Source organism: Malus domestica, chromosome 12 (genome assembly GCF_042453785.1).
Source record: "Malus domestica chromosome 12, GDT2T_hap1".
NCBI lineage: Eukaryota > Viridiplantae > Streptophyta > Magnoliopsida > Rosales > Rosaceae > Malus > Malus domestica.
In genome coordinates, this window is record NC_091672.1 from 23,952,891 (window position 1) to 23,979,361 (window position 26,471).

Below are 26,471 nucleotides of genomic sequence, written 5' to 3' on the forward strand. Positions count from 1 at the left end.
AACTGTGACTCAAGTTTACTGCTTCACCATCCAAATCATGCTCTAACGTCTTAGAAATTAAACGTCTTATGATTTTATTTTTCGTTCTACTCTGTTGTTCAGGCAAGGGCTTGCCTGTGTAGCCTATTAATTTTAGATGGTGATTTTTATACATGTGAACTTTTAAGTTGTGCTTTGATGTAGTATCTTACGAAGCAATATTTGGCTCGTGTAATGAAACCAAAAGCTCTTACCAATTTGTAGGCATTTTTCGTATGAAAAATTATGGTTTGCTAACAAATTTTATAGCTATTGGATATCTGTGTTCATCCTATTTGAAGTATTCAAGCTTCCTTAATGCTCTGTACTTTCTATTTTGTTAGATAAACCTTGTTGAAAATAACCATAAAAAAAATGAAGAGTTGGAGGAGTTTTGATAATTGATGAAGATAAATAATAAAAGTGATTTGTGGTGTATTTATAAATTTTTTATTTTTTTAAAACCTAATAAGATCAAAATTGTTATTGCATAGTAGGATATATAAATCATTTAGTATTAAAATTTAATATAGGGTGCATTCAATATTTTTTGAGGTGCTAATATAAAAAGAGAGATGATATAGATATACCCACCCACCAACACTATTTCTCCACCCACTTTTTAATGATACTTTTAATGACAACTCTAACCTTTTGCAAAATGACTTATAAGGCCATCTTTAACTATTTTATTATTTTATTATTTTATTTTTGTATTAAATTCTAAAAATAGAAGGAACAAAAACATGAGCCTAACAAGTTGAAACCACCGCACACGGCACCAACCAAGTTGAATCCACCGTTTTCCTCATCTCTTATGTCAAGTCCTTCCCATCCATTCGAAATCTTCATCAAACACCATAGACCCATTATAATTACCTTAAGACACCTTACTCTTTTTCTCTCATACCCATTTATAGTTTTGGCAATCCGTGTGGAACTGTGCTCAGTTCATCTAATTGACGTGGTTTTGATACCCCTATTCTACGATTAGTCCTCTACTTGAGTTGTAATTGGAGAGAGCGACTACGAGGTTGACCGAGGATGTTGCTCATCCTCATAGTCTTGATTAAATTAGAGACATGGTTGGCTGACTGTGAGAAGGAGGTTGCTTGCCGTCAAGTGGGTGAACTTGTGGCGGTGGCTAATTTTCTTTGTAAGGGATAGTTTAGGAATATCAGTGGGTGGGAAAAGAGTGTTTTTCATTTTTACCTTTTGAGTGGGGTGGGAAAATAAGATGGGGTGGGAAAATAGGATTGTAGGGTGAGTCTAGTAACTCTCTATAAAAAGCCATTTACTAAAGCAAAATGAGAAAAACACTGTTCTAAGCAACAATGTTTGGACATTTTTGCCCTTATTTTAAGGGAGTTTTAACAAAACGCTCCCGGTACTGTTCACTTTTAACGAAAAATCACATTTTTACTTTTAACTGTCACTATTCATTATACCTTTAAAAATGGTTTTTCGTTCAAAGTGAAGTTTTTTGAACTTTTCGTTAGTTTTCCTTTATTTTAATGATCCTGTGTTCCCACTTTTTGCGCTTTTACAATGAAATTCCCAAATTGCCCTACAGGCAGACGTGTATATGGAAAAAGGTTTTCCACGCATGGCATGCTAGGGAGATTTGCAGCACCGCTTCATTCCTCTCCTCTGCACCGTTTCCTTCCTCTTCCACTTGGAATTGATACAGAATACCGCTCAACCAAATTTTCTCACCATTTCGTTCCGTACTTCTCCACCTCTTCATTCGTGCTGCACTATGAATCGAAACAAAAAACCCAATCAATTTCAGTTAACTCAAATCCTTAAAACCCAAATTTCTCCAGATCGTTGGAATCAATTTGCTTTTGTTGTTGCTAATCTACAGGTAAAGCTTAAATTTACATACAATTTTTTATTTTTCTTGATTGGAGTTTGAAAAGAATTAGTTGTTCTTGGAAATAATTACAGAAAATTGGAAAAGGGAAATGGGAAAGCGAGGAAATGCATGCAAATGGGTTTGAGAAAATGCCTTTTCTTTGGCATTCGCTTTTGGCTTTCATCCTTTATGTGTATGTCTTCACTGGATGAGCTTTGTTTTCCTTTTTTGATTTTGTTGATTTTTTTTTCTTTTCCCCATTTGGGCTAAATAGTTCTCAAACTTCTGAGCGATTATCGATAATCGTTGTTGTTGTGAATAAATTTAGTCAATGACTTACTAAAACACCAATTCTCCAAAGCCAGAGCACTATTAGATGAGGCTTTGCGAAAAAAAAAAAATTGGGATAGACAGGGCTCACAAGGAAATTTGAGCTTTTGTCAGATAAAATATCTTTTTTTTTTTAATTCATGTTAATTTGCAGTAATTTATTTTATTTAATTTGGTTTTTAATTCTTTTGTTGTTATTTTATGATTATGGGGGTTTTGTTTTCAGACTCGAACGCCGTTGTCTTCCCAAGTCCTCTGTAATCAAGGTAAGCAATTTGAAAATTTTGGCGGATTGAAATCAGAGTTTCAATTTACACATTTGTTTAGATTTGACTTTATTGAAGCCAATTTATGCATATTTTCCATCAGCTTTTTCTTATGTTACTTTGGATAGGTCCTGTTGTCCAGATTTTGAGCATCTTCTTTTGGGAGTGATTAATAGCTGCTGTGACAGGTTAGTTTTTTACTCTTTCTAAAAAAAAATTATGCATAGTATTTAAATCTTGTAGCATTTTAAAATTCTTGCTTCTGTGGTTGTGATATGATATATGTATTTGCTTTATTTAATTACAATTTAGGTGTGATGAAAAATTTAAAATTTAACTTCATTATTTTCTTCCCAGCTATCAATCTATAGTTTGGCATTTACAATTTTTTTGCACATGATGCGAAAAAGAACTATAAATAGCAAAAGAAATCAGGGAATACAAGAAGATCATACTTCTGACACTGCAAATGGAATAGAAATGTTTAATGAAAATGTTTGCCATGCTGATGGTGCACATACGTTGCCTGAAAGCTCTTCCAAACAAAAAAGAAAGAAGAAAGTAGGTGCATTTTAACTCACAATGTTCCAATGGCCAAAAGGCGCTGAATCGGGTCGAAAGCAAGAATGGACGCCGTGGATGGGATGTCATAGTGAACTGCAACTCGCAGGTCCAAGTCTTCCGCCGTCAAACTCCCGTGTGGCAAATTATGCTGAAACCAACAATTTCCAATACAAAATCCCAATTAAAAAAAAATGGGTAAGTATCAGTCCAAATGTCGATACCAAGAGGCTCCAAATTCATACAATCCAAGTATTCGAGCATAAAAATACACTGAAATGAATAAAAAAAATCATAAAAAATAATCCATTGATGCAATATCCAATTTTCCAGGATACTAACAAGATAAAGCATCGGAATTTAATCCACCCCAACAAAAAAGAAATGGAATTTTAACCAAAAAACGCAAATTACGAAGCTAAACTGAAAAATTCGAAAAAAATATAACAGAAAAAAGTGGCGGCGATCGAATGCTTGGGAATACGATTTTACCTGAGAGTTGTTTATGGCTTTCTGCAAAAGCCGCTTGGCGAAGATCGCGAATTCGAATTTGCAGCTGAAATCTTTGGCTTTCTGCAAAAGCAGGTGGATTGGACTAGCGGAGGAGACTTTCTATGTTTGTTTCAGTGATCATACCGATGGCGTTTCTACTCTTAGCGCGTTTACTAATCCGTAATCAAATTGAGAGGAATTGAATTGAGAAGGAATTTGATTAAAGAGGAATTGAAATAAGGTGGAATCAGAATCAGATTCCTGTTGAAGTTGTTTACTAAAACTGTTTGAAATCGGAGTAGGAATTATGTTGAGTTCATATAAAATGTTTACTAATTCACTTCAATCGGAATGAAAACTAAGTTTATTATTATATTACCCTTACATAAATAAATTATTTTCATACTCTTTCTTTATCATGCCAAATTCTTTTTTCATCTCTTCTCTCTATTTCTTCCAGAACCTCCTTCCTTCTCATCCCCAATTATTTTTTTTATTTTCCTTTCTCCATCTTCTTCCCCGTCATCCTTGCTCCCTGATAATCTTCTTACCATCCCCAAAAGATGGCGAGCATGACGGGTTGGGTTGGCGCTCGATGTCGGAGCGAACCTCCTTCCTTCCCCAATTGTCGCCAATGACAACCTGTTCTTCACCAGTTACATCTTCGAAACCCATCCTGAACCAGTCAGCTTGAGCCCCGTCATCGCCGGTGGACGGGATTGAGCAGGAGTCGGCCTCTGCTGAAAGGCATAAGGACAGGGTTAGTTTGGGTAGAAAAGTCGAATTCCTGATGGAGGCTTCTCCACGGAATCCAAATACCACCTCTATGGAGGGGATTTGGAGATTCAGGAGTTCAATTCCTGATTTTGTGTGAGCTCTACCTTGTTTCCGATTACTGAAGTGTTTGGTAAACGGGTGAATGCCTCGAAAAAAGTGCAAATCCGTTTCTTCATATTCCATTCCGGTTATGTAAACATGGCCTTAAGAGTTGTAAAAATTTCGAATCAGTCAATGACAACAATTGAAATTAAATGAAAATAAATAAATAAAAAGGTGCTTAGCCGTTGTTTATGGGGGTTGTATCCTCTGCGGTCGCGATTATTTCACATTCGGTACGCAGTCAGCAATCCCTTCGTTGGAAGCAAAGGCAAAACGACAACGAAGGCAAAACGGAGTCGTTTTGGGCATGTTTGCTTGCATTTTGCATCATTTGGTTGACTCAAAGTCATTACAAATGTAGTAGATGAAAGTAGACATCACCAAAAGCGTCACTGAAAGCAAAAGAAAGCATTAGCAATATCTTCTTTTTTTCTTTTCATACAAGCAACTTTTTATTATGAATTGTAATTTAATTTGATCTGCAAGAAAGCACTCGACTGAGTACAAGAGCACATTTATTTTACTCAAAGTGGTTATGTTTATGTCTACAAAACAAAACTCATCATGTATCAACAACTTATTCTCATTAGAGCAAATTTTATAAAGGAAATCGAACTGAACCAAATCGCTCGCTTGGTTAGAATCACCAATTGATGGGTTATTGTGCCCACTTCTAGAGCTAACTTTGAAGTAGGGGTGGTAGTGGGTCGTGTCGAGGTACTAATCATTTGGGACATTATTCGACTCCTAAATAAGAAATCACTCCTTATCCTACAATTTTATTTTTAGCATATATACATAAATAACTTTTAAAAACAAGATATTTATTATTGACATTTTAAAAATCTAATTATACATTTTACAAATTTTGTCTGGAAAGATAAATACTCTTACGAAAAGTGTAGAATTAAATTTTAAAGTGCCAATAATAGATTTCAAAAAGAAAATAAGAAGAAAAAGTTTCTAATGCACATTCAAAAAAGACTTTTTAACTAAAATGATTTTTGAGATTGACATAACTTTTCATTTTGGTATTTGAGATTTGAAATCGATAAAAGCAATGAGTTTGTCCACCATCAATCATTTTAGTCATTTTGTGAAAATTCTGTTAAATAAGGACTAAAATGATAAAAATACTCTCAAGTTAATGAACAATTGGTCAAAATGATTTGACAAGAATTGAGAGTATTTTTGTCATGTTATCTTTATTTAATGGAGATTTTTTATAGAATGACCAAAATGATAGAAGGTGGACAATCTCAGGACCACTTATGTTGTATGTGTGTCCATGGAGAAATTGTCTTTGTAAAACAGTTCAGGATTTCCTCTTGTAATGTAACTTATGTGAATCCAGACTATTGATTCGAATTTTTCGGATTTGCGTATTCATCTTGTCATACTTTTTGCATTCTGGTTTGTTTTTACTTTGTTTCTTTGTGAATATTTAGTACACTGCTCGTGCACCTCATTAGTTGTTGTGATTTTGATTTGTAATTTGCAGAAACGGGCAACTTCAGTAATTAACTTCCATATTCTTTTCTTTTGGCCTTAAAAATTTACAGCTTCGGATTATTACCAGATTGATGATCTATTGACAGCTGAGGAGCAGGCTATTAGGTTGCGAGTAAGAGAGTGTACGGAGAAAGACGTTGCTCCAATTATGGCAGAGGTATCCCTTTTACTCTAACCATTTCTGCATTTCATATCAAGGCTATAAAAGTCGATGTTAAATTTTTTAAGGGTAAATATCAATTTACTACTGTTTCGTGGTTTTCAACATTTAGTACATCAATTTTTTTTCGTTCCAGAGTCATACCTAAAATGTAAATTTTGGGACAATCTCATACATCCGTTAGTCAAACTGTTAAGTCTCCCGTTAAGTGATGACGTAGCGTCCATGTGGACAATGATTGGATGCCACATGTCATTAAGATGTCCACGTGGATTTTTCTTTCTTTCTTCTCTTCAGAGGTGACGTGGATTTTTTTTTTATCTCTCCTTCTTCTTCTTCTTCTTTTCTTCTCTTCCTTTCTCCCTAGAATCCCCATTTCGTTCTTCACCATCGCCACCTTCAGTTCCATCGACACATACCCACGCCGGTGAGAGGGATGGGAAATTACTCGGTGGAGGAGGTGATCGGTGATGTGGGCAGAGATGACGTGGGTGACGGAGGTGCGGATGACGAGCTAGGAGAAAAAACCCCAAATGTCGGCCTCCCTCTTCTATCCTCCCTCGATTACAAGCTTTTTGTATCGACCTAGGTCAAAAACTTCATAACCATGGGGATTTTCGCAGCTCTAAAGTCGGTCAAAGCCACAAACCCATTTTCAAACAATTAAAGGTATGGAAATGGAGCATCATTCCAATCCATTTTCAAAGAATTAAAGGTCTGGAAATGGAGGCGTACCATGTGGGTCCCCACGTCGCAGATATGGAACTCGTACTTGGAAGGCCGCCTGAAAGCCCTGGTGGTGCTGTAGATTTGGGGGGAATTGGGAACTGGGTTTTCATTTTTGAGCGAGATGAAGCGAGTTGAGGAGGACAGATGAGGCTGGGTTTTTGGAGAAGGAGAAAAGGCTTGGTGGTAGGGGTGGGTATCAGGGAAAGGGGAATGGTGTCGGTGGGTGAGGGGTGGAGGCAGTGGAGGCGATGGGGTTGGGTTTTGAGATGAGGAAGATGACGGTTTGGAGCAGGAGTTGGTGATGGCGAAGAAAGGAGAACGAACTGGGAATTCAGGATTAGGCCACGACGATGATGGGTTGTCTTCGGATTCGGAGTTGGTGACGGTGGAAGACGCCGAATCGATGACCGGTAGCGGTGCTGCTGCTAGTACCTTTGCAACTTCTTGAGACGCAGTTGGAGCACTGGGTGCGGAGGAAGAGAAGGGAGGGTGAGAGGGTGGGCACAGGTGGGATTTGGGGGAAGAAGGGATTTTTTTTTTTTAATTAATTAATTATTTTATTTTTTTATAAATAATTTATTTTTAATTTCCACGTGAGGCGTCCAGTCATTGTCTACATGGACGCCACGTCATCAGTTAATGGCAAACTTAACAATTTAACTAATGGATGTATGAAACAGTCCCAAATTTAAGACTTGAGGTATGACTCTGGGATGAAAATTAAATGTTGAAAACCACGAAACTTTAGGGTAGTAAACAGAGATTAACCTATTATTTAATATACATTCATAAACAATGAGATTGATCTGCGAACTTGTTGTTTCAGTACTGGGAGAAGGCAGAGTTTCCATTTCAAATTATTCCAAAGCTTGGTGCATTGCGCATTGCTGGTGGGACAATCAAGGTGCTTAATACATATCTTAATAAGTTATTTTTAACTCTTGTGTTTGATAATTTGTTGGATGGGTTGGTTATTTCGCTTTTGGCCTTCTTTCTATCAGGGTTATGGGTGTCCGGTCTTTCTATTACGGCAAATGCTTTTGCTACAGCTGAAATTGCTAGAATTGATGCAAGCTGTTCTACTTTCTTCTTGGTTCATTCCTCACTAGCAATGCTTACTATTGGTTAGAATTTGGATAATTTTATTTTTGACCTTTTGTTTTATAAATAACCAAACCTTCACTGAAAAATGATGTTGTTGACAAGTCAAGACTTATAACTAGTGTAACATTTCTGGACTGTCAAGAATAGCATTATGTGGGTCGGAGGCTCAAAAGAAGTAATATCAATAGAATTTTACGGCTTAAATTTTCATGTATTGCATAATTGAGAATATAATACATACAATCTTTATTCTCCAAGGTAAACCAAAAAAGGACGTAAGAATTATCCTTCCTAATAAAGGACTTTAATATTTACACAATATTTACATTCCTATTCTAAAACCAACTCACGCAACACTCCCCCTCAAGTTGGAGCATAGATGTCACACATGCCCAACTTGACAAGTGAGTTACCAAAAACTCTACTACACACGGCATGAGTGAGGATATCGGCAAGCTGCTCTTCTGAGTTCACAAATGGTATTGACACAATCTTCTTCTCAAGCTTTTCCTTAATGAAATGTCGATCAACCTCCACATGCTTCGTTCTGTCATGTTGTACCGGGTTCTTTGCAATTTCTCGTGCAGACTTATTGTCACAATACAACGTTATAGCCTCATTTGTTTTGAAACCAAGACCCCAAAGCAACTTACGCAACCAAAGAACTTCACACACTCCATGTGCCATACCTCTGAATTCAGCCTTTGCAGAAGACCTAGACACCACATTCTGTTTCTTACTCCTCCAAGTAACCAAATTTCCACCAACGAAAGTAAAATATCCAGAAGTAGAACGCATATCAGTCACATCACCAACCTAATCAGCATCAGTGAACCCCTCAATTTTTAGATGACCAGAATTTCTATACAAGATTCCTTTCCCTGGGGCTGACTTTAAATACGCCAAGATACGCATAACAGCAGCCATATGATCCACACTTGGTGAGTGCATAAATTGACTCACCACACTCACTGCATAGGCTATATTTGAACGGATATGAGCTAAATAAAGTAGTCTTCCCACCAGCCTCTGATATCTGCCTTTATCCACTGGTTCTTGATTTGAATAAATCCCTAAGTGATGTTTCTCCACAATAGGCGTATCCACAGGTTTACACCCAAGCATATCTGTTTCCCTTAACAAATCAAGAACATACTTCCTTTGAGACAAGAAAATACCTTTGGACGAACGAGCAACCTCAACTCTCAGAAAATACTTTTAAGTCACCCAAACTCTTCATCTCGAACTCGGCCGCAAGGTTCTTCTCCAATTTGACAATCTCATCTGAATCATCCCCTATTATTATCATATCATCCATATAAATAATTAAGGCTGTTACTTTACCAATCCTCCGTTTCACAAATAGAGTATGATTAGAATGACTCTGATAATACCCATTCTTTCTCATGGTCTGAGTGAATCTTCCAAACCATGCACGAGGTGACTGCTTTAGCCCATAAAGAGACTTCCGCAATCGGCACACTCCCTTTTTTCCTTTATTATCATATCCTGGAGGAAAATCCATGTACACTTCCTCCTCCAAATGTCCATGAAGAAATGCATTTTTTACATCAAACTGTTTCAATGGCCAATTCAAATTCGCAGCTAATGAGATTAGAACTCGTACCGTGTTCATCTTAGCTACTGGAGAAAAAGTTTCCTAGTAATCAACACCATACGTTTGAGTATATCCTTTTGCTACCAACCGCGCCTTATACCTGTCGAGTGAACCATCAGCTTTGTATTTAATTGTAAAAACCCATCGGCACCCAACTGGCTTCTTCCTTTTCGGCAACTCCACTACTTCCCATGTATTATTTTTCTGTAGTGCCTTCATCTCTTCATCCATTGCTTCCACCCATTCTCGACTCTTCAAAGCTTCCTCTACTCGAGTTGGCACTTGAATTGACTCCATATTGTTCACCCAAGCTTGACGTTCAGGTGAAAGGTTTTCACACGACACATAGTTTGCTATTGGATACTTTCCTTCTCCTTCTGGAGAACCTGTCAGGAGGTACACCATGATTTTGCCTTGGTGGCAGTTTATATGTACTTATAACATCATTAGTTACATGAGTATCACTAGCACTTACCTCAGGGATATTCAGAGAAGACGTATTGGACGATGGCACGATTGAGCTAGAGAGAGGGGGGAAGCTTCGGTACAAATATCATGGTTGCTAGCTTCAGCAGATGCTTGTGGTAAGGCTGGCTCAGCCTCGGTAGTAGGTGGCTGAACACCATCTAAAACACATAGGTTCTCGGTACAAGTTTCCTCGGCGGCAATCAGTGGTTGCCCATCTATATCATCTTCGGCAGGAAGCAGCCGAGACCCTGCTTCCTCCCTTGGTACGGTATTGTCATCTTGTGATTCCTCCCTTGGCACGGTATTGTCATCTCCCCCTGAAGGATGCACGTCTTGGACATCCAACCACCCAAACACACCATCAAGATCACAAATAACACTCTCCCCCTTGTGATCGGAAGGTGGGATTACGGGACTATAAAAATACTTGGATTCAAAGAAGGTCACATCTATGGTGACGTACATGTGGCGGGTCTCAAGGTGATAGCATTTATAACCTTTCTGTTGGGATGCAAAGCAAAGAAAAACACACCGAAGAGCACAAGGATCCAATTTACTACGATGAATCTTATGGATATGAACATAAGCAACGCAACCAAACACTCGAGGAGTAAGAGTGTTGGTAGAGACAACCAGAACATGTTCTGTCAGAACTTGGAGTGGAGTACGAAATTCTACAACTCGAGATGGCATGTGATTGATGACATACACGGCATACGTAACGGCGTCCGGCCAAAAACTCTTAGGTATGGATGCGCCAATAAGCAATGCACGAGCAATTTCCAAAATATGACGGTTCTTCCTTTCAGCCACCCCATTTTGTTGCGGGGTATAAGGACAAGTGGTCTCATGGAGAATTCCTTGATCTCGGAAAAAAGAAGAAAGCTCAGAGTTAACATATTCACCCCCGTTATCAGAACGAAGAACCTGAATAACGGAGGAATATTGTGTAGCCACCATCTGAGAGAAAGACCGAATAATCATACTAACATCACTTTTATGTTTCAACAGTTAAACCCATGTCATACGAGTGCAATCATCAACAAATGTAATAAACCGTTTAATTCCCGAAGTAGTACTAATGGGGGAAGGCCCCACACATCAGAGTGTACTAGCGCAAATGGAGAAGATGTTCTATTCATACTCGGAGGGAATGAAGCACGATGACTTTTGGCTAGAATACATACTTCACATTTCAATTTTGAGTCTTCAATACCACTGAACAAATCAGGTAATATATGTTTCAAATAACCAAACGATGCATGCCCCAAACGACGATGCAATAACAATACCTTCTGTAGATTACTATTACGTGATACACGAACCAAATTAGCTCTTCCAGGAACCATGTCATCCACATAATATAGCCCCTCTCTTAGTGCCACGCCCAATGATCTCATTTATCTGAATATCCTGAAGCAAGCAAAATGAAGGATACATTAATACAACACAATCCAATTGTTCAGTGACTTGAGGTACAGACAATAAGTGATGGGACAATGATGGAACCAATAAACAATTATGTAAGGGGAGAGAGGGTGTAAGAGACACTGTTCCCGCTCCAACAACAACAGTAGTAGAACCATTGGCAGTTGCCACATACTTTCTATGAGGACGTGTCATAGATTGAAATAAAGTTTTATCATACGTCATATGATCTATTGCACCGGAATCCAAAATCCAACCTATATTCACCATTGTAATAACTCACGAGACACTAATACACGGCAATCACAACACCACACCAATTATAGAACCACACGCTGCAAGGAAAAACAAGCAGCAGCACTTCAAAGACAAAAAATTATTGGACTGCACGCTGCAATTCAAGCAGCAGCCAATCCCTTTTTTTATTATCAACACTAGCAGCAAATCCTTCTCGGCACATCACAATACACATACGTACACAGCACACAATCAGGTTTGCTGCAGGGATGCAGCGACACCAACTGAAGACCTGCTGTGAGTGTTGTTCCCCTTCGATAGTAATAATACAGCACACACGGGCAGCAGTCTTGGCTTGCTGCAGGATGCGGCAGAGACCAGACTTGCCGGATATTTTTGTATTTTTTTTTCCTGGTTTCACTGTAGCAGCGGTACGGTGGGAGCCTTAGGGTTACGGTTGGCTCTGATGCCAAATAGAATTTTACGGCTTAAATTTTCATGTATTGCATAATTGAGAATATAATACATACAATCCTTGTTCTCTAAGGTAAACCAAAAAAGGACATAAGAAATATCCTTCCTAATAAAGGACTCTAATATTTACACAATATTTACATTCCTATTCTAAAACCAACTCACACAACAATATCTACCTTCTTTGGCTGAATTTAGGACTGTCGCCTGCTGGGTAAGATGCTCTTGTATGATATTCGTATCTAATATCTTTTTATGCTAATGTCAAGATACTCAAATCTGTTTATCTGCATGTTAAAGGGTTTGACTGAGCCTGACTATGGAAGTGATGCGAGTGCCTTGAGAGCGACAGCGACAGAGGTCAAGGATTTCAACCTTCTCATTTGCTTCTATATTTCTGTTAAATGGTATTATCATGCTCTTTTGGTTTTTGGGTGTCATGGCTCCGATCATGCTATATCACGTATGTAAGATTGTGAATGACAATGAATGTTGTATTGAATCATTTTGTTGTAAGCCACTTGTCTATCAAGTTGTTAGCCGCCAAAGTGATCCAATAGTCCTAACATAATAAGGATTATGGAGTCTTATCCCTTGCAATTAACCTAGAGGAAATCTGATAGATTTTATTACGAAGATGTAGAATCATGGTGGGACTTAAACACTAAAGAGATAGGGTCAATCTTCACAGGCAATGATAGGTCGGGTGTGTTAAAAACCCTAACGATATAAATATCACGGTTAAGTCCCTACTTCCATACGCTTGTACTCTCAATCACGCCAAACCCTATTCATGGTAGAGAGACATTTTGAAGTACTGGAAGTAGAAGACAACCTGTGAGCTCAAGCCACCATGTCTCCAATCGGTGCAGGTTAGTATCATTCATCTTCTTCTTGTAATTATCATGATGCATGTTAAATTGTGATCCTAGAACCATGTTGTATTAGTCCACCTTACATGTGGTATCAGAGCCAAACAACATGACTAGAATCCAATTCAAATAACTGCATCGTTATGGATAATTCAAATCATCCTATTTTGCTTCCGTTGTTCTTATTCTTTCATGACTTAATATAGTTGTATGTATGATGACCGTGTGCTGCGATGTTATTCATCATAAAGAAGCATATATTATGGCTAATAAGTTTGGTGCAGAAACTTTATATACGGTGCAGGGTGTAGATAATACAATCTGCAGGAGTTCAATTGAAATCCCAGCATCGTTTGATATTGAGTGGAACACCAATCCAGAATAACGTCATGGATTTGTGGTCCCTTTTGGTTGAAAATTACACTTTCAGTGAAGCAATTGAAACGAAATGTTTTATTAGTCAATTATGATATGATAAATTTATGACTGGTTTCTGATTCATATCTGGAGAAGGAGTAAAGAATTTTCTCCCTGACATGTTTTCTTGACTGTGTTCTCTTCCGCGAGCTCGACTGTGATAGCTAATTTCAAATTTCTAAGTGAGCCACCATCCAGTTATTATTTATCGAGCCGTTATTCAGGTTTTGCTTCCTCGCACATCATCAAAACCCAGTTGAGAATTACTCCCTGCTAGGAGATAAATTGGGGTTTGTCTTCTTGCTTCTGCTCATTTTCCATAATACATTAACTCTGTTGCAAACAAGGATTGCCGCATGACTTTAAGCTTATTGCATTTTGACTATATATATTGTCTTAAGACTGCATGATTGAATAAATCTGGTTGAAGGAGCCTTTTACAATGGGCCTTTCGTATTTTAATTTCAAGTAATACCATATAATTTGGGTGAGCCATTGTGATCCTGAGGAGCTTGAGCTATATATCTATCCTGTTCACAAGTAAGTTTTCTGGGCCTTCAATTCCTAATGCCTAGAATGAGCTTTCGATGATTTTCTCCAATTACATTTAATTTCGTTTATTCCAGTTTGCTGCATAAATTTTGAGTAATGGAGTACAAGAATAATGGTATGGCCACTTAGGCGTATTAGTTGATTGGTTTAACTAATTTGAATATAAATGCTTGCTATGTTTTTCACATTGGTTTTGCAAATTGACTTTCCCATACATGTTAATTAAGTTGATGTTTACGCTTCCCTCTATCGTTATGCCTGTAAACACCCCTCTTCAGAAATCAGAATTTGTTTGATTTCAGTTCATGTTTGCAAAGTTTGTCCTTTGTGACCTTCATCTTCAAACATAAAATTGCGTTAGCTGAGACTTTGTTTTTTGAGAAATTTCTCAAATACACACAATTGAGATTTTGGAGAATTTCTTCAACGACTTCGTTTGCAAGTAAATCTTTTGCATTCTCTTGTTTTGCGATAAGTACATGTTTGGTATGACCTATGACAAATTATGAATACTTATGACATGTTATGATTCACGTCAACTGACGCCTTGCTTGCGGTTTAGTGGATTCAACTTAAGTTTAATGTGTTTTGCTATATTTTGAGTGAGAAATCAATAGAAGTATTTATAAGTCAAAAATAGGATATGTTGAAAGGCAAGAAACTCACATGAAAAGGAAAACCATTCATGTCACTAACCTGGGCCTGATAAACATCCTATTTTTATAGAGACTTTCGTAACTCCTAACCTTATGTAATTGTTTTCTTGTAGTTCAGAATAGATTGTATATACTGCAATTTTTCACGTTTTGGGACATCAAATAAATTTATAGTAAAGTGTTAAAGGTGATACCACGCTGCTGGAATTCTGCAGACTTCAGCAGCAAAGTCTGTTTGTGATATTATTTTGACGTACTTCTGCAACTCCTAAATTCATGAAATTTTATTATGATATATATTAAGATGTTTATTTTAAATCTGGAAATTTTCACGAGCAGTGGTCTGAAAATGAATTATTGGTGAAGTTTTGGGTGACAATGAATTTATGCGGCTTCTGCAGCACATTCCATTTCGATTTTATTTTTAGCCCACTTGTAGAATCGAACAAATTATGGAATTTTGGGTGACAATAAATTTATATGTCTACTTCATTTCGGGAAATTTTCATGCGCATTGGAGAAAAATTGAATTTTTTGGTGACTTATTTAGTCTCCGGTATGTACTGCAGAATTTTTGTCGTTTCTGCAGCACATCCCATTTCATATTTTCTTTTAGTACACTTGTAAAGTGTCAAAAATTATGAAATATTGGGAATTAACAGATTTGTATAATTACTTATTGTCTGAAAAGTTTCATGCATATCGGATGAAAAATGAATATTTGGTGAATTTTAATCTTAGGTATGTACTGCAGATTTTCTGTAGTTTCTGCAGCACCTCTCTTTTCGAATTCATTTTTGGCTCGCTTATAAAATTTTAAAAATCATGAAATTTTGCAAAACAGTAGTCATATATGTCTAGTTCATACCTAAAAATTTTCATGACAATCTAAAGAGAATTGAGTTTTTAGTGAATTTGCAAACTACAGTGGTATTGCTGAATTTTTGGTACTTCAAAAACTAGTTATGTTATGCAATATTGTTTTCACTAATTTGTGCATATTCAATAGTACCAATTGTTTGACATGTTTATTTGCTCTAATATGTCCTGGTTTTCAATGCAAATTCTCAATTCTAATGACTTTTATTAGTCAACACTGATTAAATTTTGGTTGAAAAGTGTATTGGTTTATTTTGCACAAACCAATGTTTTGTTTGGTCATCAATTTTAATTATGATGATCATTGTCTTTTGAGACAAAAATTGGAAAGTGGCATCAGTTTACTAATTGATCATTTTGGTCCCTATCGAATAACTGAATAACCATGTTTCCTCTTTCGAGAACTCTATTGTTCAATGTCAAACAACGACATACTTTTTGTGTCTGATTGAATCTTTTGAGAATCATTGAATATCCAACAAAACGGTTATTTAATACTGCTCTAAAAGATTATTTTGAAAAATCAAAATTCTAATTTATATGGTAAATACTTTTTTCCCAATGGGAATTTCAGGAAATCACTCACCAATTATAAATTAGTATTATAGCAAATCATAAAATACTTTTAACATATGTTCATCTGGCCAAAGCTGTTGAAGCTATATGTATTTTGTGTATTTTATGTTTTGGCTAGCTATGCAGGTATTTTCTTTGCATGATTAGTTTTTGCCCAAAGGTGTAACAATCATGCAATTTGCTTTTGGTTTGATCCTCCACAACTCGACTACTTCCATGATGAATCTTGCAGAATCGAGAATGAGTAGGTAAATTTACCAATCTTTTGTCTTAATTTTCTCTGAGTTCTAAATTGGATTAAAATTATTGTTGAAAAATTGATGTTATTGAGATATCTAAGTGTTTATTTTAATCGACTTTGTTTTAGAATTAAAACATAAATTTTGAGTTTGAATTCTCATATTAGGTTTCATTTTTAATTGATGACCTAATCTTTCACAAATATGTGAGTCTTCTCTCGTACACTAAAATAAAATAAAATTTGTAGTCATTGCATAAGTTTTTTATTTTTTTTATTTTTTTTATTTATGGAACTTTTAATTCGAACCTATTAAAATATATATATATATATATATATATATGTATTTGATTTTTATTGATTCAATTAGCCTATATTTTGTTATATGAAAACCACTTTCTCTGATGTTTAATCTTGCAATTTTGAGTGTTTGCCCAAGTGGGAGAAAGAATGTATTATGGGCTTCACACTCATCAATTTTGCATGCTTTTAATGGTCATAGTTTTGGTAGATAGAACGTACATTATCATACTTGTTTATATTTTATATATGCAACTAATCTTGAAAGAAATTCTAGAAGGATTAATGAGTATATTCTGCTTAAAAGTGTTTTGCTTATTAATTCTTGTTTGTTGTTCAAGAAATTGGAGTTGTGATTTATATGTTAGTTTGGAATAATTAATCTACTCAAAAGTGTTTTCTTATTCAGTACAACTATAAATCAATGTATAGTGAAACATGAAATTGACAAGATTGTATATACTTCATCTGCTCAAAAGTGTTGAAGCTATATAAGTTTACCCTTGTATTTTATGTTTTAGCTATGCAAACCTAACATAATTAGTTTCTGTCCAAAGATGATTATGGAATTATATGCTTTTGATGCGATAAGAAAACATTTAGTTAAAGTTTTCTATTTCTGTCAAATGTTAGATGAACAAAACTAACCAAATGATTTTGTATAGTTTTTCAGTCATAAAAGTCACTTCCTTACAGATATCTAGAATAAAGATGTTGAGCTCACAAATTTTATGTTCTAGATCCCATGACTAATGTTTTTCCAATGGGAGTATGTGAAAGGTATTTGTTTCATTTTGTAGACATTTACAAAGTTTTGTTTTACTCTCTTAATCAGTGGAAGTAATAATAATTTATCAATATAATTTTGTCTCTGTTAATCAATGGGAGTAAGAGATTACCTTTTGTGTTAAAAAATTTGAAGTGTTAGTAGCTGAAACTTTAAGAGTAAATTTTGTTTAAATTTTGTTCATCAAGTCCTGATTTTGTAAACAATATGTCGTATTTTACTTGTTCTCTTATTATATTCTAAATTCACAGAAAAGTTGGATTTTGTTGCAAAAGAGTCAGTGATCTCACGCCTAGAGACCAAGCCATCACGTTGCAAACGCGAGTATCTCTGATCAACATCAAAGGGGGTTGGCTTGGAAACTGAGAGCTGAGTATTATTCAAGGGATTATTCTGTAGTGCTGTACCTACTCAAGATGATGCCAAAGTGGCCCCTTGAATAAGTAATGAAGGTAATCGTCCATCAAACCTTTGGAAAGGTGCACTGTACTGCATGAACATGAGGAAATGCTAACAAATAAGAATTATAAAAGGGAAAATTAGGTTCACATTCTTCTTTTTGTTACTTCATTGATTAAAATCCTATTCATTTTCAATTTTTGATCAAGGTCCTTGGGTATTAATAACATCATTAATTATTTGAATAATAAAATATTTTTATTTTTAAATATATTCCTTTAATGTTAAAAATGTTACAATTAGTATATTTATATTTATAGCTAAATTTTGTTATCATATAATTTTATTTTTAGTTTGTACCTATTTTTAATTTGCAAATATTTTTTAATTTGTACCAATTTTCTTTTCATTTTTAATTTGTACCCATATATTAGTTCCTTTTTGTGCCCATATTTTTTAAAGTTTTATTTGTGTTTGTACCCATGTGTATACCGTCACGTGACATTGTATATTTAATCAATAATAGAAAAATTACATATGGTATATTTATGTTTTATGCCTAAACTTTGTATCATATATTTATATTTTCAATTTGTACCCACTTTTAATTTGCAACATTTTTTTTTTAATTTGTAGTATTTTCTTTTTAGTTTTATTTTGTACCCATGTACTAATTTCTTTTAGCGCCTATATTTTTAAAAATTCATTTGTATTAATAAATTTTAATCTTTTATTTGTACCCTAATTTATTTCTAATGTACCCATTCTTCTTTATTAATGTACCACTTTGTTATATGTGAAATGTACCAATTTTTTTGTAAAATGTACCAATTTTTTTAACACTATGGATACATTCTTTTGCCATTTATTATTTCTTATTTTTACATATTTTTTATCCATTTATTCAATTAAAATGTTTGAATTTTTTTATTGTAACCGTTTCTAATAGTATTATAATGAGGGATTTTAAATTTATAGGATTATAAATCTCATAAAATATCAAATAATTAACAAAACTATAAAAATATAAATATTAATAGTAATATAATGAGGTGTACAAAGTCAAGGGACCTTGATCAAACTTTGAATAATATTAAGGTTTTAATCAAAGAATGTTAAGGATTAGGGACCGCATCCAAAATATCCCATTATAAAAACTAAAGTGAATCAAACCCATGGATCTTATGGGGATTACCTTCATAAAAGCTTAAGCATTTTGGAAAGAAAATTTTCATTTAAAAATAAATTTTAACGTCTTTCTATTCAAGTATGTTGGCCCAAAATTAAAAGTGATAGATGCTTTCAAACAGTTTACTTTGTACGCATCATTAACATTACAATTTTTTAGAAGTAATGTAGATGGATTTGTTTAGTTGCATCAGGCTCCTTAGTTTCCAACTGACATGCCAATTTATGATTCACTGCCCTTTCTTTTCAGACAATAAATCTAAAACATTGATATAACCAAATGCATCCGATAAAAAAAAACTACGTAAATTTCCTAGGAGAGTTCCTGAACAGAAGAACCGAGAGAGTATTGAGTTGATCATGGCTTTTATACCTACCCCAGTGAATAGCTGCTGGAAGAAGTATCTCAGGAATAAGCAATATTATAATGGATTGCTCCGAAGCACATATTCTTCGAATTCCTCACCGCAAGGACAGCAGCAAAGAGCACCCATCTCTACATTTCCACCAATATATACAAAAATGTCAAAATTTGAGTTTCTGAAGACAAATCACACTTAAAACGGGCTCACCATCTCTTATTACTTATTCGCAGTGTATAGTAAGATCCAGTATCACATTCATACACAATAGTATCTTGTACTAAAGCTCTTTCAAGTTTCACTCCAAAACCTCAAGTTACAGCTATAAATTATAATGACATTCATACATGATAATATTTAGTGCTAAAGCTTTTTCGAGTTTCACTCCAAAACTCAAGTTACAGCTTTGTATTATAATGTTTCCCCTAGACAATGATCATTCACATTCAACAAAAGCATTCCAACTGCTTCATTGATAAAGATTCATCAGCTATTTAACTCTACAAATAAGATAAACATAGAAAATTTAAAAAGAAACAGGCACACCAGCATATATTTTAAAACAAACAAAACCAAGTCGCAGACAAACTTGATTTCTCATCCAGCGATCAAAATCAAACCACATCTATAAACCATGAAATAGTAAATATGGATATAAAATGTGATCGTCATCTAAAACTCGATAAATTAATTGTCAACATAAAAAATTACCTCACATCTTCACTTCCCTTCTAATTTGGCATCGGCGGGTTGACTTCTAGGTTAACGAAGTCCTGAAAACAGAATAACGAAAAACGTTTACCGGTCCAACATTTCAACATGTGGTTTTGGTAAGTATAACATTTCAACATAAACGTGATATAGAAGACAGAAATCCACATGTCATTTCGTTTTTTCAGAACCAACAAAAAGGCCAAATATAAGAGAATTGAACCAATTTAAAACAGTAAATCAGTCTCCCAATAAAAGAGAACATAAGCATGATATACAAAGATCGAAAGGCACTTTTAATTTGGTTTCCTCAAAAGCAACGAAAATAATGCTAAATCAAATTGAATTGAACAGAGTGGAAATGGGATAGATGAAGATTTGAAATTGCTTACATCTCTATCATATCCCGCATTTCCCTTACAAAATAAACAATTATGAATACAGTACATTAAAATCAACACAGCAAATAAAAACCCTATTTTTTAATATGCTGAACAATTACGAATACAGAAAACCATACAAAACAGTTCCTAATTACAAACTTAATACATACAATGGCCTAAAAAAAAAGGCAAAATCTAATAAATTTCATCCAAATTCAATATTATACATCAAAGACACAATCTTTCGATATCCTAAACCAAAATTATCATACAAAAAACCATAAATTTTCCGAATTCACAAGCAGCAAGTCAATCTCTCAATTCCTAAACAAAGTCTCATAATTCTAGAATCCCAATTGTAATTGTCGATAATTTTATAAAGAAAATCAAGAAATTATACCTTCCATCTACTAACGTACTACTCCTCCTTCTCCATAAAGAAAGCATTGAACTTTTCCAAATTTTCTCCAGCAACTTCACGAAATTGGTGACGTCCTTGGAAACCTCACCAGCTTCGCCGACTTTGCATACTAAATCTCTGTCGTCGGCCAATATGGGCTGTTGTTTAGTAGAGAGATTAGTTTGATTAAGAATTAATTCACCTATTATTGATTAAGAATTAATCCCAACCATGCCAGCTCTCCACTCTCAATTCACTTACTATTGATTAAGAATTAATTCCTAAAATTTATTAACAAAACCCATTACTCAAAAATCCAAACTTCATAAGGAAAAAAAAGTAAATACTGGTAAAGCTCAATTCAAAAATGAATAAGAAATTGAAACTGAGAAGAAACACAGTAGGGAGCACCTTATCGTCTTCAAAACCACCTTATTCGGTATTTCCTTGTTGATGATCTTGTCAAATGTACAAAAACAAAAATACAAATTCAATTAATCAAACAGCTTACAATATTTCTGAATAAAAAAGTGATGGAAAATATACTGTTGGCCGAACATGCGCCGTCTTCAAAAGCAGAAGAACTTGAGATTCAATTTGGGTGGAAATGGGCACTGCTGGAAGGGAAAAGAACATTAATAAACCAATACTATTTCAACTAAACCTATACCCCAACCAAGCAAAATCAAATGCACACTAATCACATCTATAACTATAGAAATAGGGAACCAAACAGATATAACAAATGTAATATCATTGGTTCAAAAATATTAAAGGAACTATAGGTCGTAGTGTGTAGCATGCAAAAGTGCTACTACTCTGAATTTCCAACATGCTCAACAGATCTCTAACTTTCCAGAATTATTTAAATTGAAACTAAGAGATCATTCTTTCGCATAATGATTATTTGAGATTCGCTACAAAAACGAATCCATAACTTACTTAGGTTTCAAAATGCACTATAACATCCATTAATCTAAACAGAATTGCTTGAGCAAAGCAAACAATTCAATCTCATTCCTCCATAAATGACCTTGTTTTATTACTTCATGGGGCTAATTTCTTCCGAAAGATTCACAGCCAATGGTTTCCAACATTAAAATATTACAACATGTTGAACACATTAAACAAACAGTTTTTCCAATGACTAAACAGTTTTATTAAACGGCAAATAAGATTATTTTCTTGTCACATAAATAGCGTTTACAATGTATCAAAGCAAGTGGTAGTTACTAAAATGAATACATTAACATACTCTTATGGCATAAAATCTAATAACCTAAATAATAGTGTTTCAATTGATATCAACAATCAGAAACAACACAATTGCAAACATAAAGTTAGGTGATTTCATGGTTAAAACCCATGTAGACCACCTAGACATAAAGAAATAAAAAATACATGAAAATTAGGGACTAACTTGAGCTTGGAGTCCACATAATGCTTTTAAGAGTAGCAAATGTTCTTTTGGACTGAGTTCTGTTGGATTGAGTTCCTTGTAATGGGATATCTCCTCTCTGCACAAACAGCAAAATGGTAAAAATGGTTAGTCTATTTAAAGAACAAAACCAAATTAAATACAGTGAATGACGCTAAGATGAATAAAACTGAAACCCTGGACAACAAATTGAATGCTGGGAAGAAAGGAAAAAACATGCATGAATAAAATATCTAATTTTTCAACCACCCTTAATTTATAATTAAGCTAAGCAAATCACAGCAAGCACAACACAATCACAACAATAAGAACTTTCAAATAACATAACATTTATCAACTACTCAGCACATGATTTTCAAAAATGGATAACTAACCTGTAATTTAGAAACTTATGTCGTTCACTCGCTTACTGATTAAGTCTCTTAAGTTTGGGAAAAGTATTCCATGAGCTGCAAAACACAGTGAAACAAAGATCAAACAAAGACAAAAAGAAGTAGTTAAATGAATCATAATTTTGCCAAAATTTATGGCCATATGGTACAATGGGGGATTGTGACAGGCCATGGATATTGATGTTGACCTCAAACCTCACAAATCATATATAATTCCTTAAGAACCATATGTAATTTATCAACAACAAACAGCTAAAAGCCAGCCCTGCAACTAATTATCTCACAAATAATGATTGTATGCATATCTAAGACAAAACTGAACCAGATTCAAAGAATTATTCGGAGAGTTCTTTCATAGCCTTCATACGGTCATCAATTAAGTTTTGCAAAATTATGTCTCATACATTTTAGCAATGAAAGAAACACATATAGCACTCATACTCTGAACAAAAAATAATCTTTAATTTCTTCTAATAATGTTCTTGAGGGAGAGAATGAAACTGGAAATTTATATTTTGGAGACTTTAGTGCACACATACATACCAACATGTGCAAGGAAAGCAGTCTGAATTTGAATTGCACCTATATCCTCAATTGGCAATCCAAGATTTTACCATCTGTAAAATTAGACTTTATCAAATTTATGGAGTTTAATGTTCCATGAGCTGAAATCCCCGTCAAAACATGTAATGAGGGGCGAGGAATTACAATTTCACACCAACATGAGTCCTGAAATGTTACATATATAAATCCTGAGTTCAAGGAACCCAAAAGCTGAATTCGTAGCTTACAAAAAGATGCAAACTTTTGCTATACTATTAAAAACCAGGCTCGTGACCCATAATCTCTAAGCAGCCAAAGAAGAAAAAAACAAAAAGCTAAGATATTGAAGTATAATTCTCATAAGCACTGAAAATTTGAAAAAGAACCAAACAAAAAATGCACCTAAAAACAAGTTATGAAGATTGAGAGAGCAAAGAGGAAATGTAAACAAAAAATGCATGTAAACATTTTCTAATTGTTTTTAATTTCTAAAAACAATTTCTAAAAACAATTAGAAAATGTTTACATACATGTGATAGGAGCATATTTATGCGACTTAGTTAGCTTGTTCTTGTGCATTTACGTTGTATTTCCTTAGTTATTTTAGTGTTTAAAGTTATTTTTGTGTGTTTTCAGACTCTAAGTACAAAGTATGCAAGAAGATGCATTTTGGAGGCCTTTGGAGCATGTTTCGGGCTTGGAATGGATAGCAAATGCATGGGCAAAGTGGATGGACGAATTTGAGAACTAAAGAGGCCAAGAATATGAAGAATTATGGTCCAAAAGATGAAGAAAACAGCCCAAAAATCTGTCACCCCAACTTGCATTCCTTGCCATGCAAACCACATAGAATTCCCTTTGGATTCCATGCCATGCTTGATCACTCTTGTCCCCTACATAATTTCTAATTTCATGCTTCAATTCATTTAATTATTACACTCAATTGCTTGATACCTCTTGTTCCCTTCACTCATTAGATTTTAGACAACATTTACATCCATTACATGCACCAATTGATGCTCCATCATTCACATTTGGAATCCAATGCCATGTGCAACACATGTTGTTGCACCTTTGACCCATTTGTTGACACATTTCACCTCCCTTTCCATCTCTATGCAATGTACACAATCATTCATGCTCCCTAGCTACAACACCACTCCATTTTACCCTTCACACTTTGCATCATTACTTCATGTTCACCCTTGGACCATTGCACACCACACACACAAATTGCCATGCATTTCATCCTTAACCTAACCTGATTTTCTAAGGTTTTTGGGGCCTATAAATACATGTTTACACCCCTTGGCCAAAGGACAATCCCCCATATTCATCATTTTATCACAAAAATTCGTCCATACACACCCTAGGAAGCAAAACACCCCAAAAACACCATTCTAGTGCCTAGAAAACATAACAGCCACTCCACCTTCTTCCACCCTCTTTGCCTAGTTCTCCACCACCCTCCAACCATCAAACACTCCTCCACACTCACCCTAAACCCTTCCATACCATTCCCCATCCATTCTACATCATAAAACTACCCAAAATCTGTCCATAACCCAATCTGCCGCAAGCAAGGGAAAGGAGGAATCTTGGATGCACTTGCTACCAAGTTGGAGCATTTTAGGTGTTTTCTTTCCTTTGATTTTAATGTCTAATTTTATGTATCTTTGCTTTGTGAGTATGAGGAACTAAACCCCTCTTAGTTAGGGGGTGATTCGAAACTATGTTCATACTTGCAATATGATTTGATTACATCCAGTTGTGATTCATAAGTTGTGAATTCAATTTACTTATCCGTTCATATAAAAACTAATTTGTGTATGTTGGTTAAGAGTGCACGCTTAATTTTCATGCATGAATTTGACGCTAGAATATAAGGGAGTTTCACCTAATCGTTATAAACTTATATTCACAAGTAGTGAAGGTTGCTAGTCACAATCACGTTAAGTAAACTCTTGGCATAAGTTTCATGCAAATCATAGTAACGAGTGCCTCGTCAATGCTTATGTTTTTCATAGAACTTAATGATTCTTGCTTGTATCTCTATTATGCAATTCATGTAGGGAACTTGTAGGGAATGTTTTGGGTTGTCGTATGCAATCATCCAACCTAATAACTTGTGGAAAAAACTGAGGGTTAATTAGTGCAATTCACGGTTAATTTGGGGCGTTGAGTATTCATAGCTTATCGAAAAGCAACTGGAAATCGTTTTGTATGCAAGTGTGACATATGTGGAGAAGAACCTCCTAGCTAATCTTCCATCCATAAGTTTCATTCAAATTCACTTACAATCTGTTTTGTTTTACAAAGTTTGTTTTGTTTTCAAATTCATCAAAACCAAAATCCCCCTTTTACTTTATTGTTTCAAAGTGTTTAATTTCTGTTTTGGTTGTGTGTTAGAGTGTTTTGATTCACCCAAATTTGTCTAAGAATTTGTTTACTTTGTTCTTGTCTTAATTTAATTATTTTCGTCGAAAATCAACCCCATCTTATTTCTTTGAGTCATATTAATTAGAACTTGTCTTAGATTATGTTTTTAAGTGTTTTAGTTCATTAGAAAACCAAAATTTGTCCAAGTTTGTGTGAGAGTCCCAAAATTGCCCAGATTGTGTTTTTAAGGTAGTTTTGAGTGTTTAGGGGCTGTTTTGAGTCTTTTGGTTTGTTTTAGTGTTTTAAAGTATAGTTTTGCATTCTTTGAGTCTAGTTAGTGTTTTAAACTTTGTTTTCACGTTTTCAAGTCAGTTTCCAAGTGATTTAGCAATCCCTCATAATCCCCGGCCTAGAACGATCCCTACTTACATACTTTACTACAATTGATAAAAAGAGGGTTTAATTTGTGTGTTTAGTTATTTTACGCATCAACATGCATGTAGCCTGTTCAATTAGATTCATTTTAAATAAGAACCAAACAAAAAATGCGCCTAAAAACAAGTTATGAAGATTGAGAGAGCAGAGAGGAAATGAAATAGACCTCTAATAGTAGTACTGCAGTTTGTAGAAGGTGCCCAGTCCTTAGTCTCTTCAATTAGATTAATTTTAAATAGGACCCGCTGCTGCTATTTTTTCGACGTGGGACAATCAGGTCCTAACGTTTCCCCAATAGAAAACTCTAAAATATGATTATATGTCAGAATTCACAAACAAAGTCAGAGGAAACATGATGATTATTGAGCTAGTATTGAATAATGGGTATAAAATTGAAACTTTTGGATGGTCAGCGTTGTTTCCAGATGAA

The 26,471-nt window shown here is 34.8% G+C and overlaps 1 protein-coding gene and 2 long non-coding RNA genes across 6 annotated transcripts; 1 reads left to right on the top strand and 2 right to left on the bottom strand.

Annotated features, from left to right (window-relative positions):
• Positions 1–1,634: 1,634 nt before the first annotated feature.
• On the top strand, positions 1,635–12,666 carry LOC139189977 (acyl-coenzyme A oxidase 4, peroxisomal-like). Of its 2 annotated transcripts, XM_070809470.1 has the most exons (6): positions 1,635–1,885; positions 2,433–2,472; positions 2,601–2,660; positions 5,967–6,073; positions 7,632–7,709; positions 12,435–12,666. In XM_070809470.1, the coding sequence occupies exons 4-6, from the start codon at positions 6,065–6,067 to the stop codon at positions 12,603–12,605; spliced, it is 258 nt and encodes an 85-aa protein (XP_070665571.1). In that variant the 5' UTR covers positions 1,635–1,885; positions 2,433–2,472; positions 2,601–2,660; positions 5,967–6,064; the 3' UTR covers positions 12,606–12,666. The 2 variants fall into 2 exon arrangements, 1 of the variants encoding a protein (XP_070665571.1); XR_011573865.1 differs by lacking the exons at positions 1,635–1,885; positions 2,433–2,472; positions 2,601–2,660; positions 12,435–12,666 and adding exons at positions 7,807–7,929; positions 8,057–8,075 and having other exon boundaries at positions 6,012–6,073.
• Positions 12,667–17,621: 4,955 nt separating this feature from the next.
• On the bottom strand, positions 17,622–21,032 carry LOC103424002 (uncharacterized). Of its 2 annotated transcripts, XR_003771061.2 has the most exons (4): positions 20,855–21,032; positions 20,072–20,133; positions 19,376–19,494; positions 17,622–17,900 (listed from the first exon to the last, which is right to left on the bottom strand). It is a non-coding gene; the product is annotated as an uncharacterized lncRNA (long non-coding RNA). The 2 variants fall into 2 exon arrangements; XR_011573869.1 differs by lacking the exon at positions 17,622–17,900 and having other exon boundaries at positions 19,198–19,494.
• A 322-nt stretch (positions 21,033–21,354) lies between these two features.
• Positions 21,355–26,342, bottom strand: LOC139189980 (uncharacterized). 2 transcript variants are annotated; one of them, XR_011573870.1, is made up of 5 exons: positions 26,208–26,342; positions 23,228–23,301; positions 22,667–22,741; positions 22,275–22,371; positions 21,355–21,471 (listed from the first exon to the last, which is right to left on the bottom strand). It is a non-coding gene; the product is annotated as an uncharacterized lncRNA (long non-coding RNA). The 2 variants fall into 2 exon arrangements; XR_011573871.1 differs by having other exon boundaries at positions 21,379–21,468.
• Between the last annotated feature and the right edge of the window lie 129 nt (positions 26,343–26,471).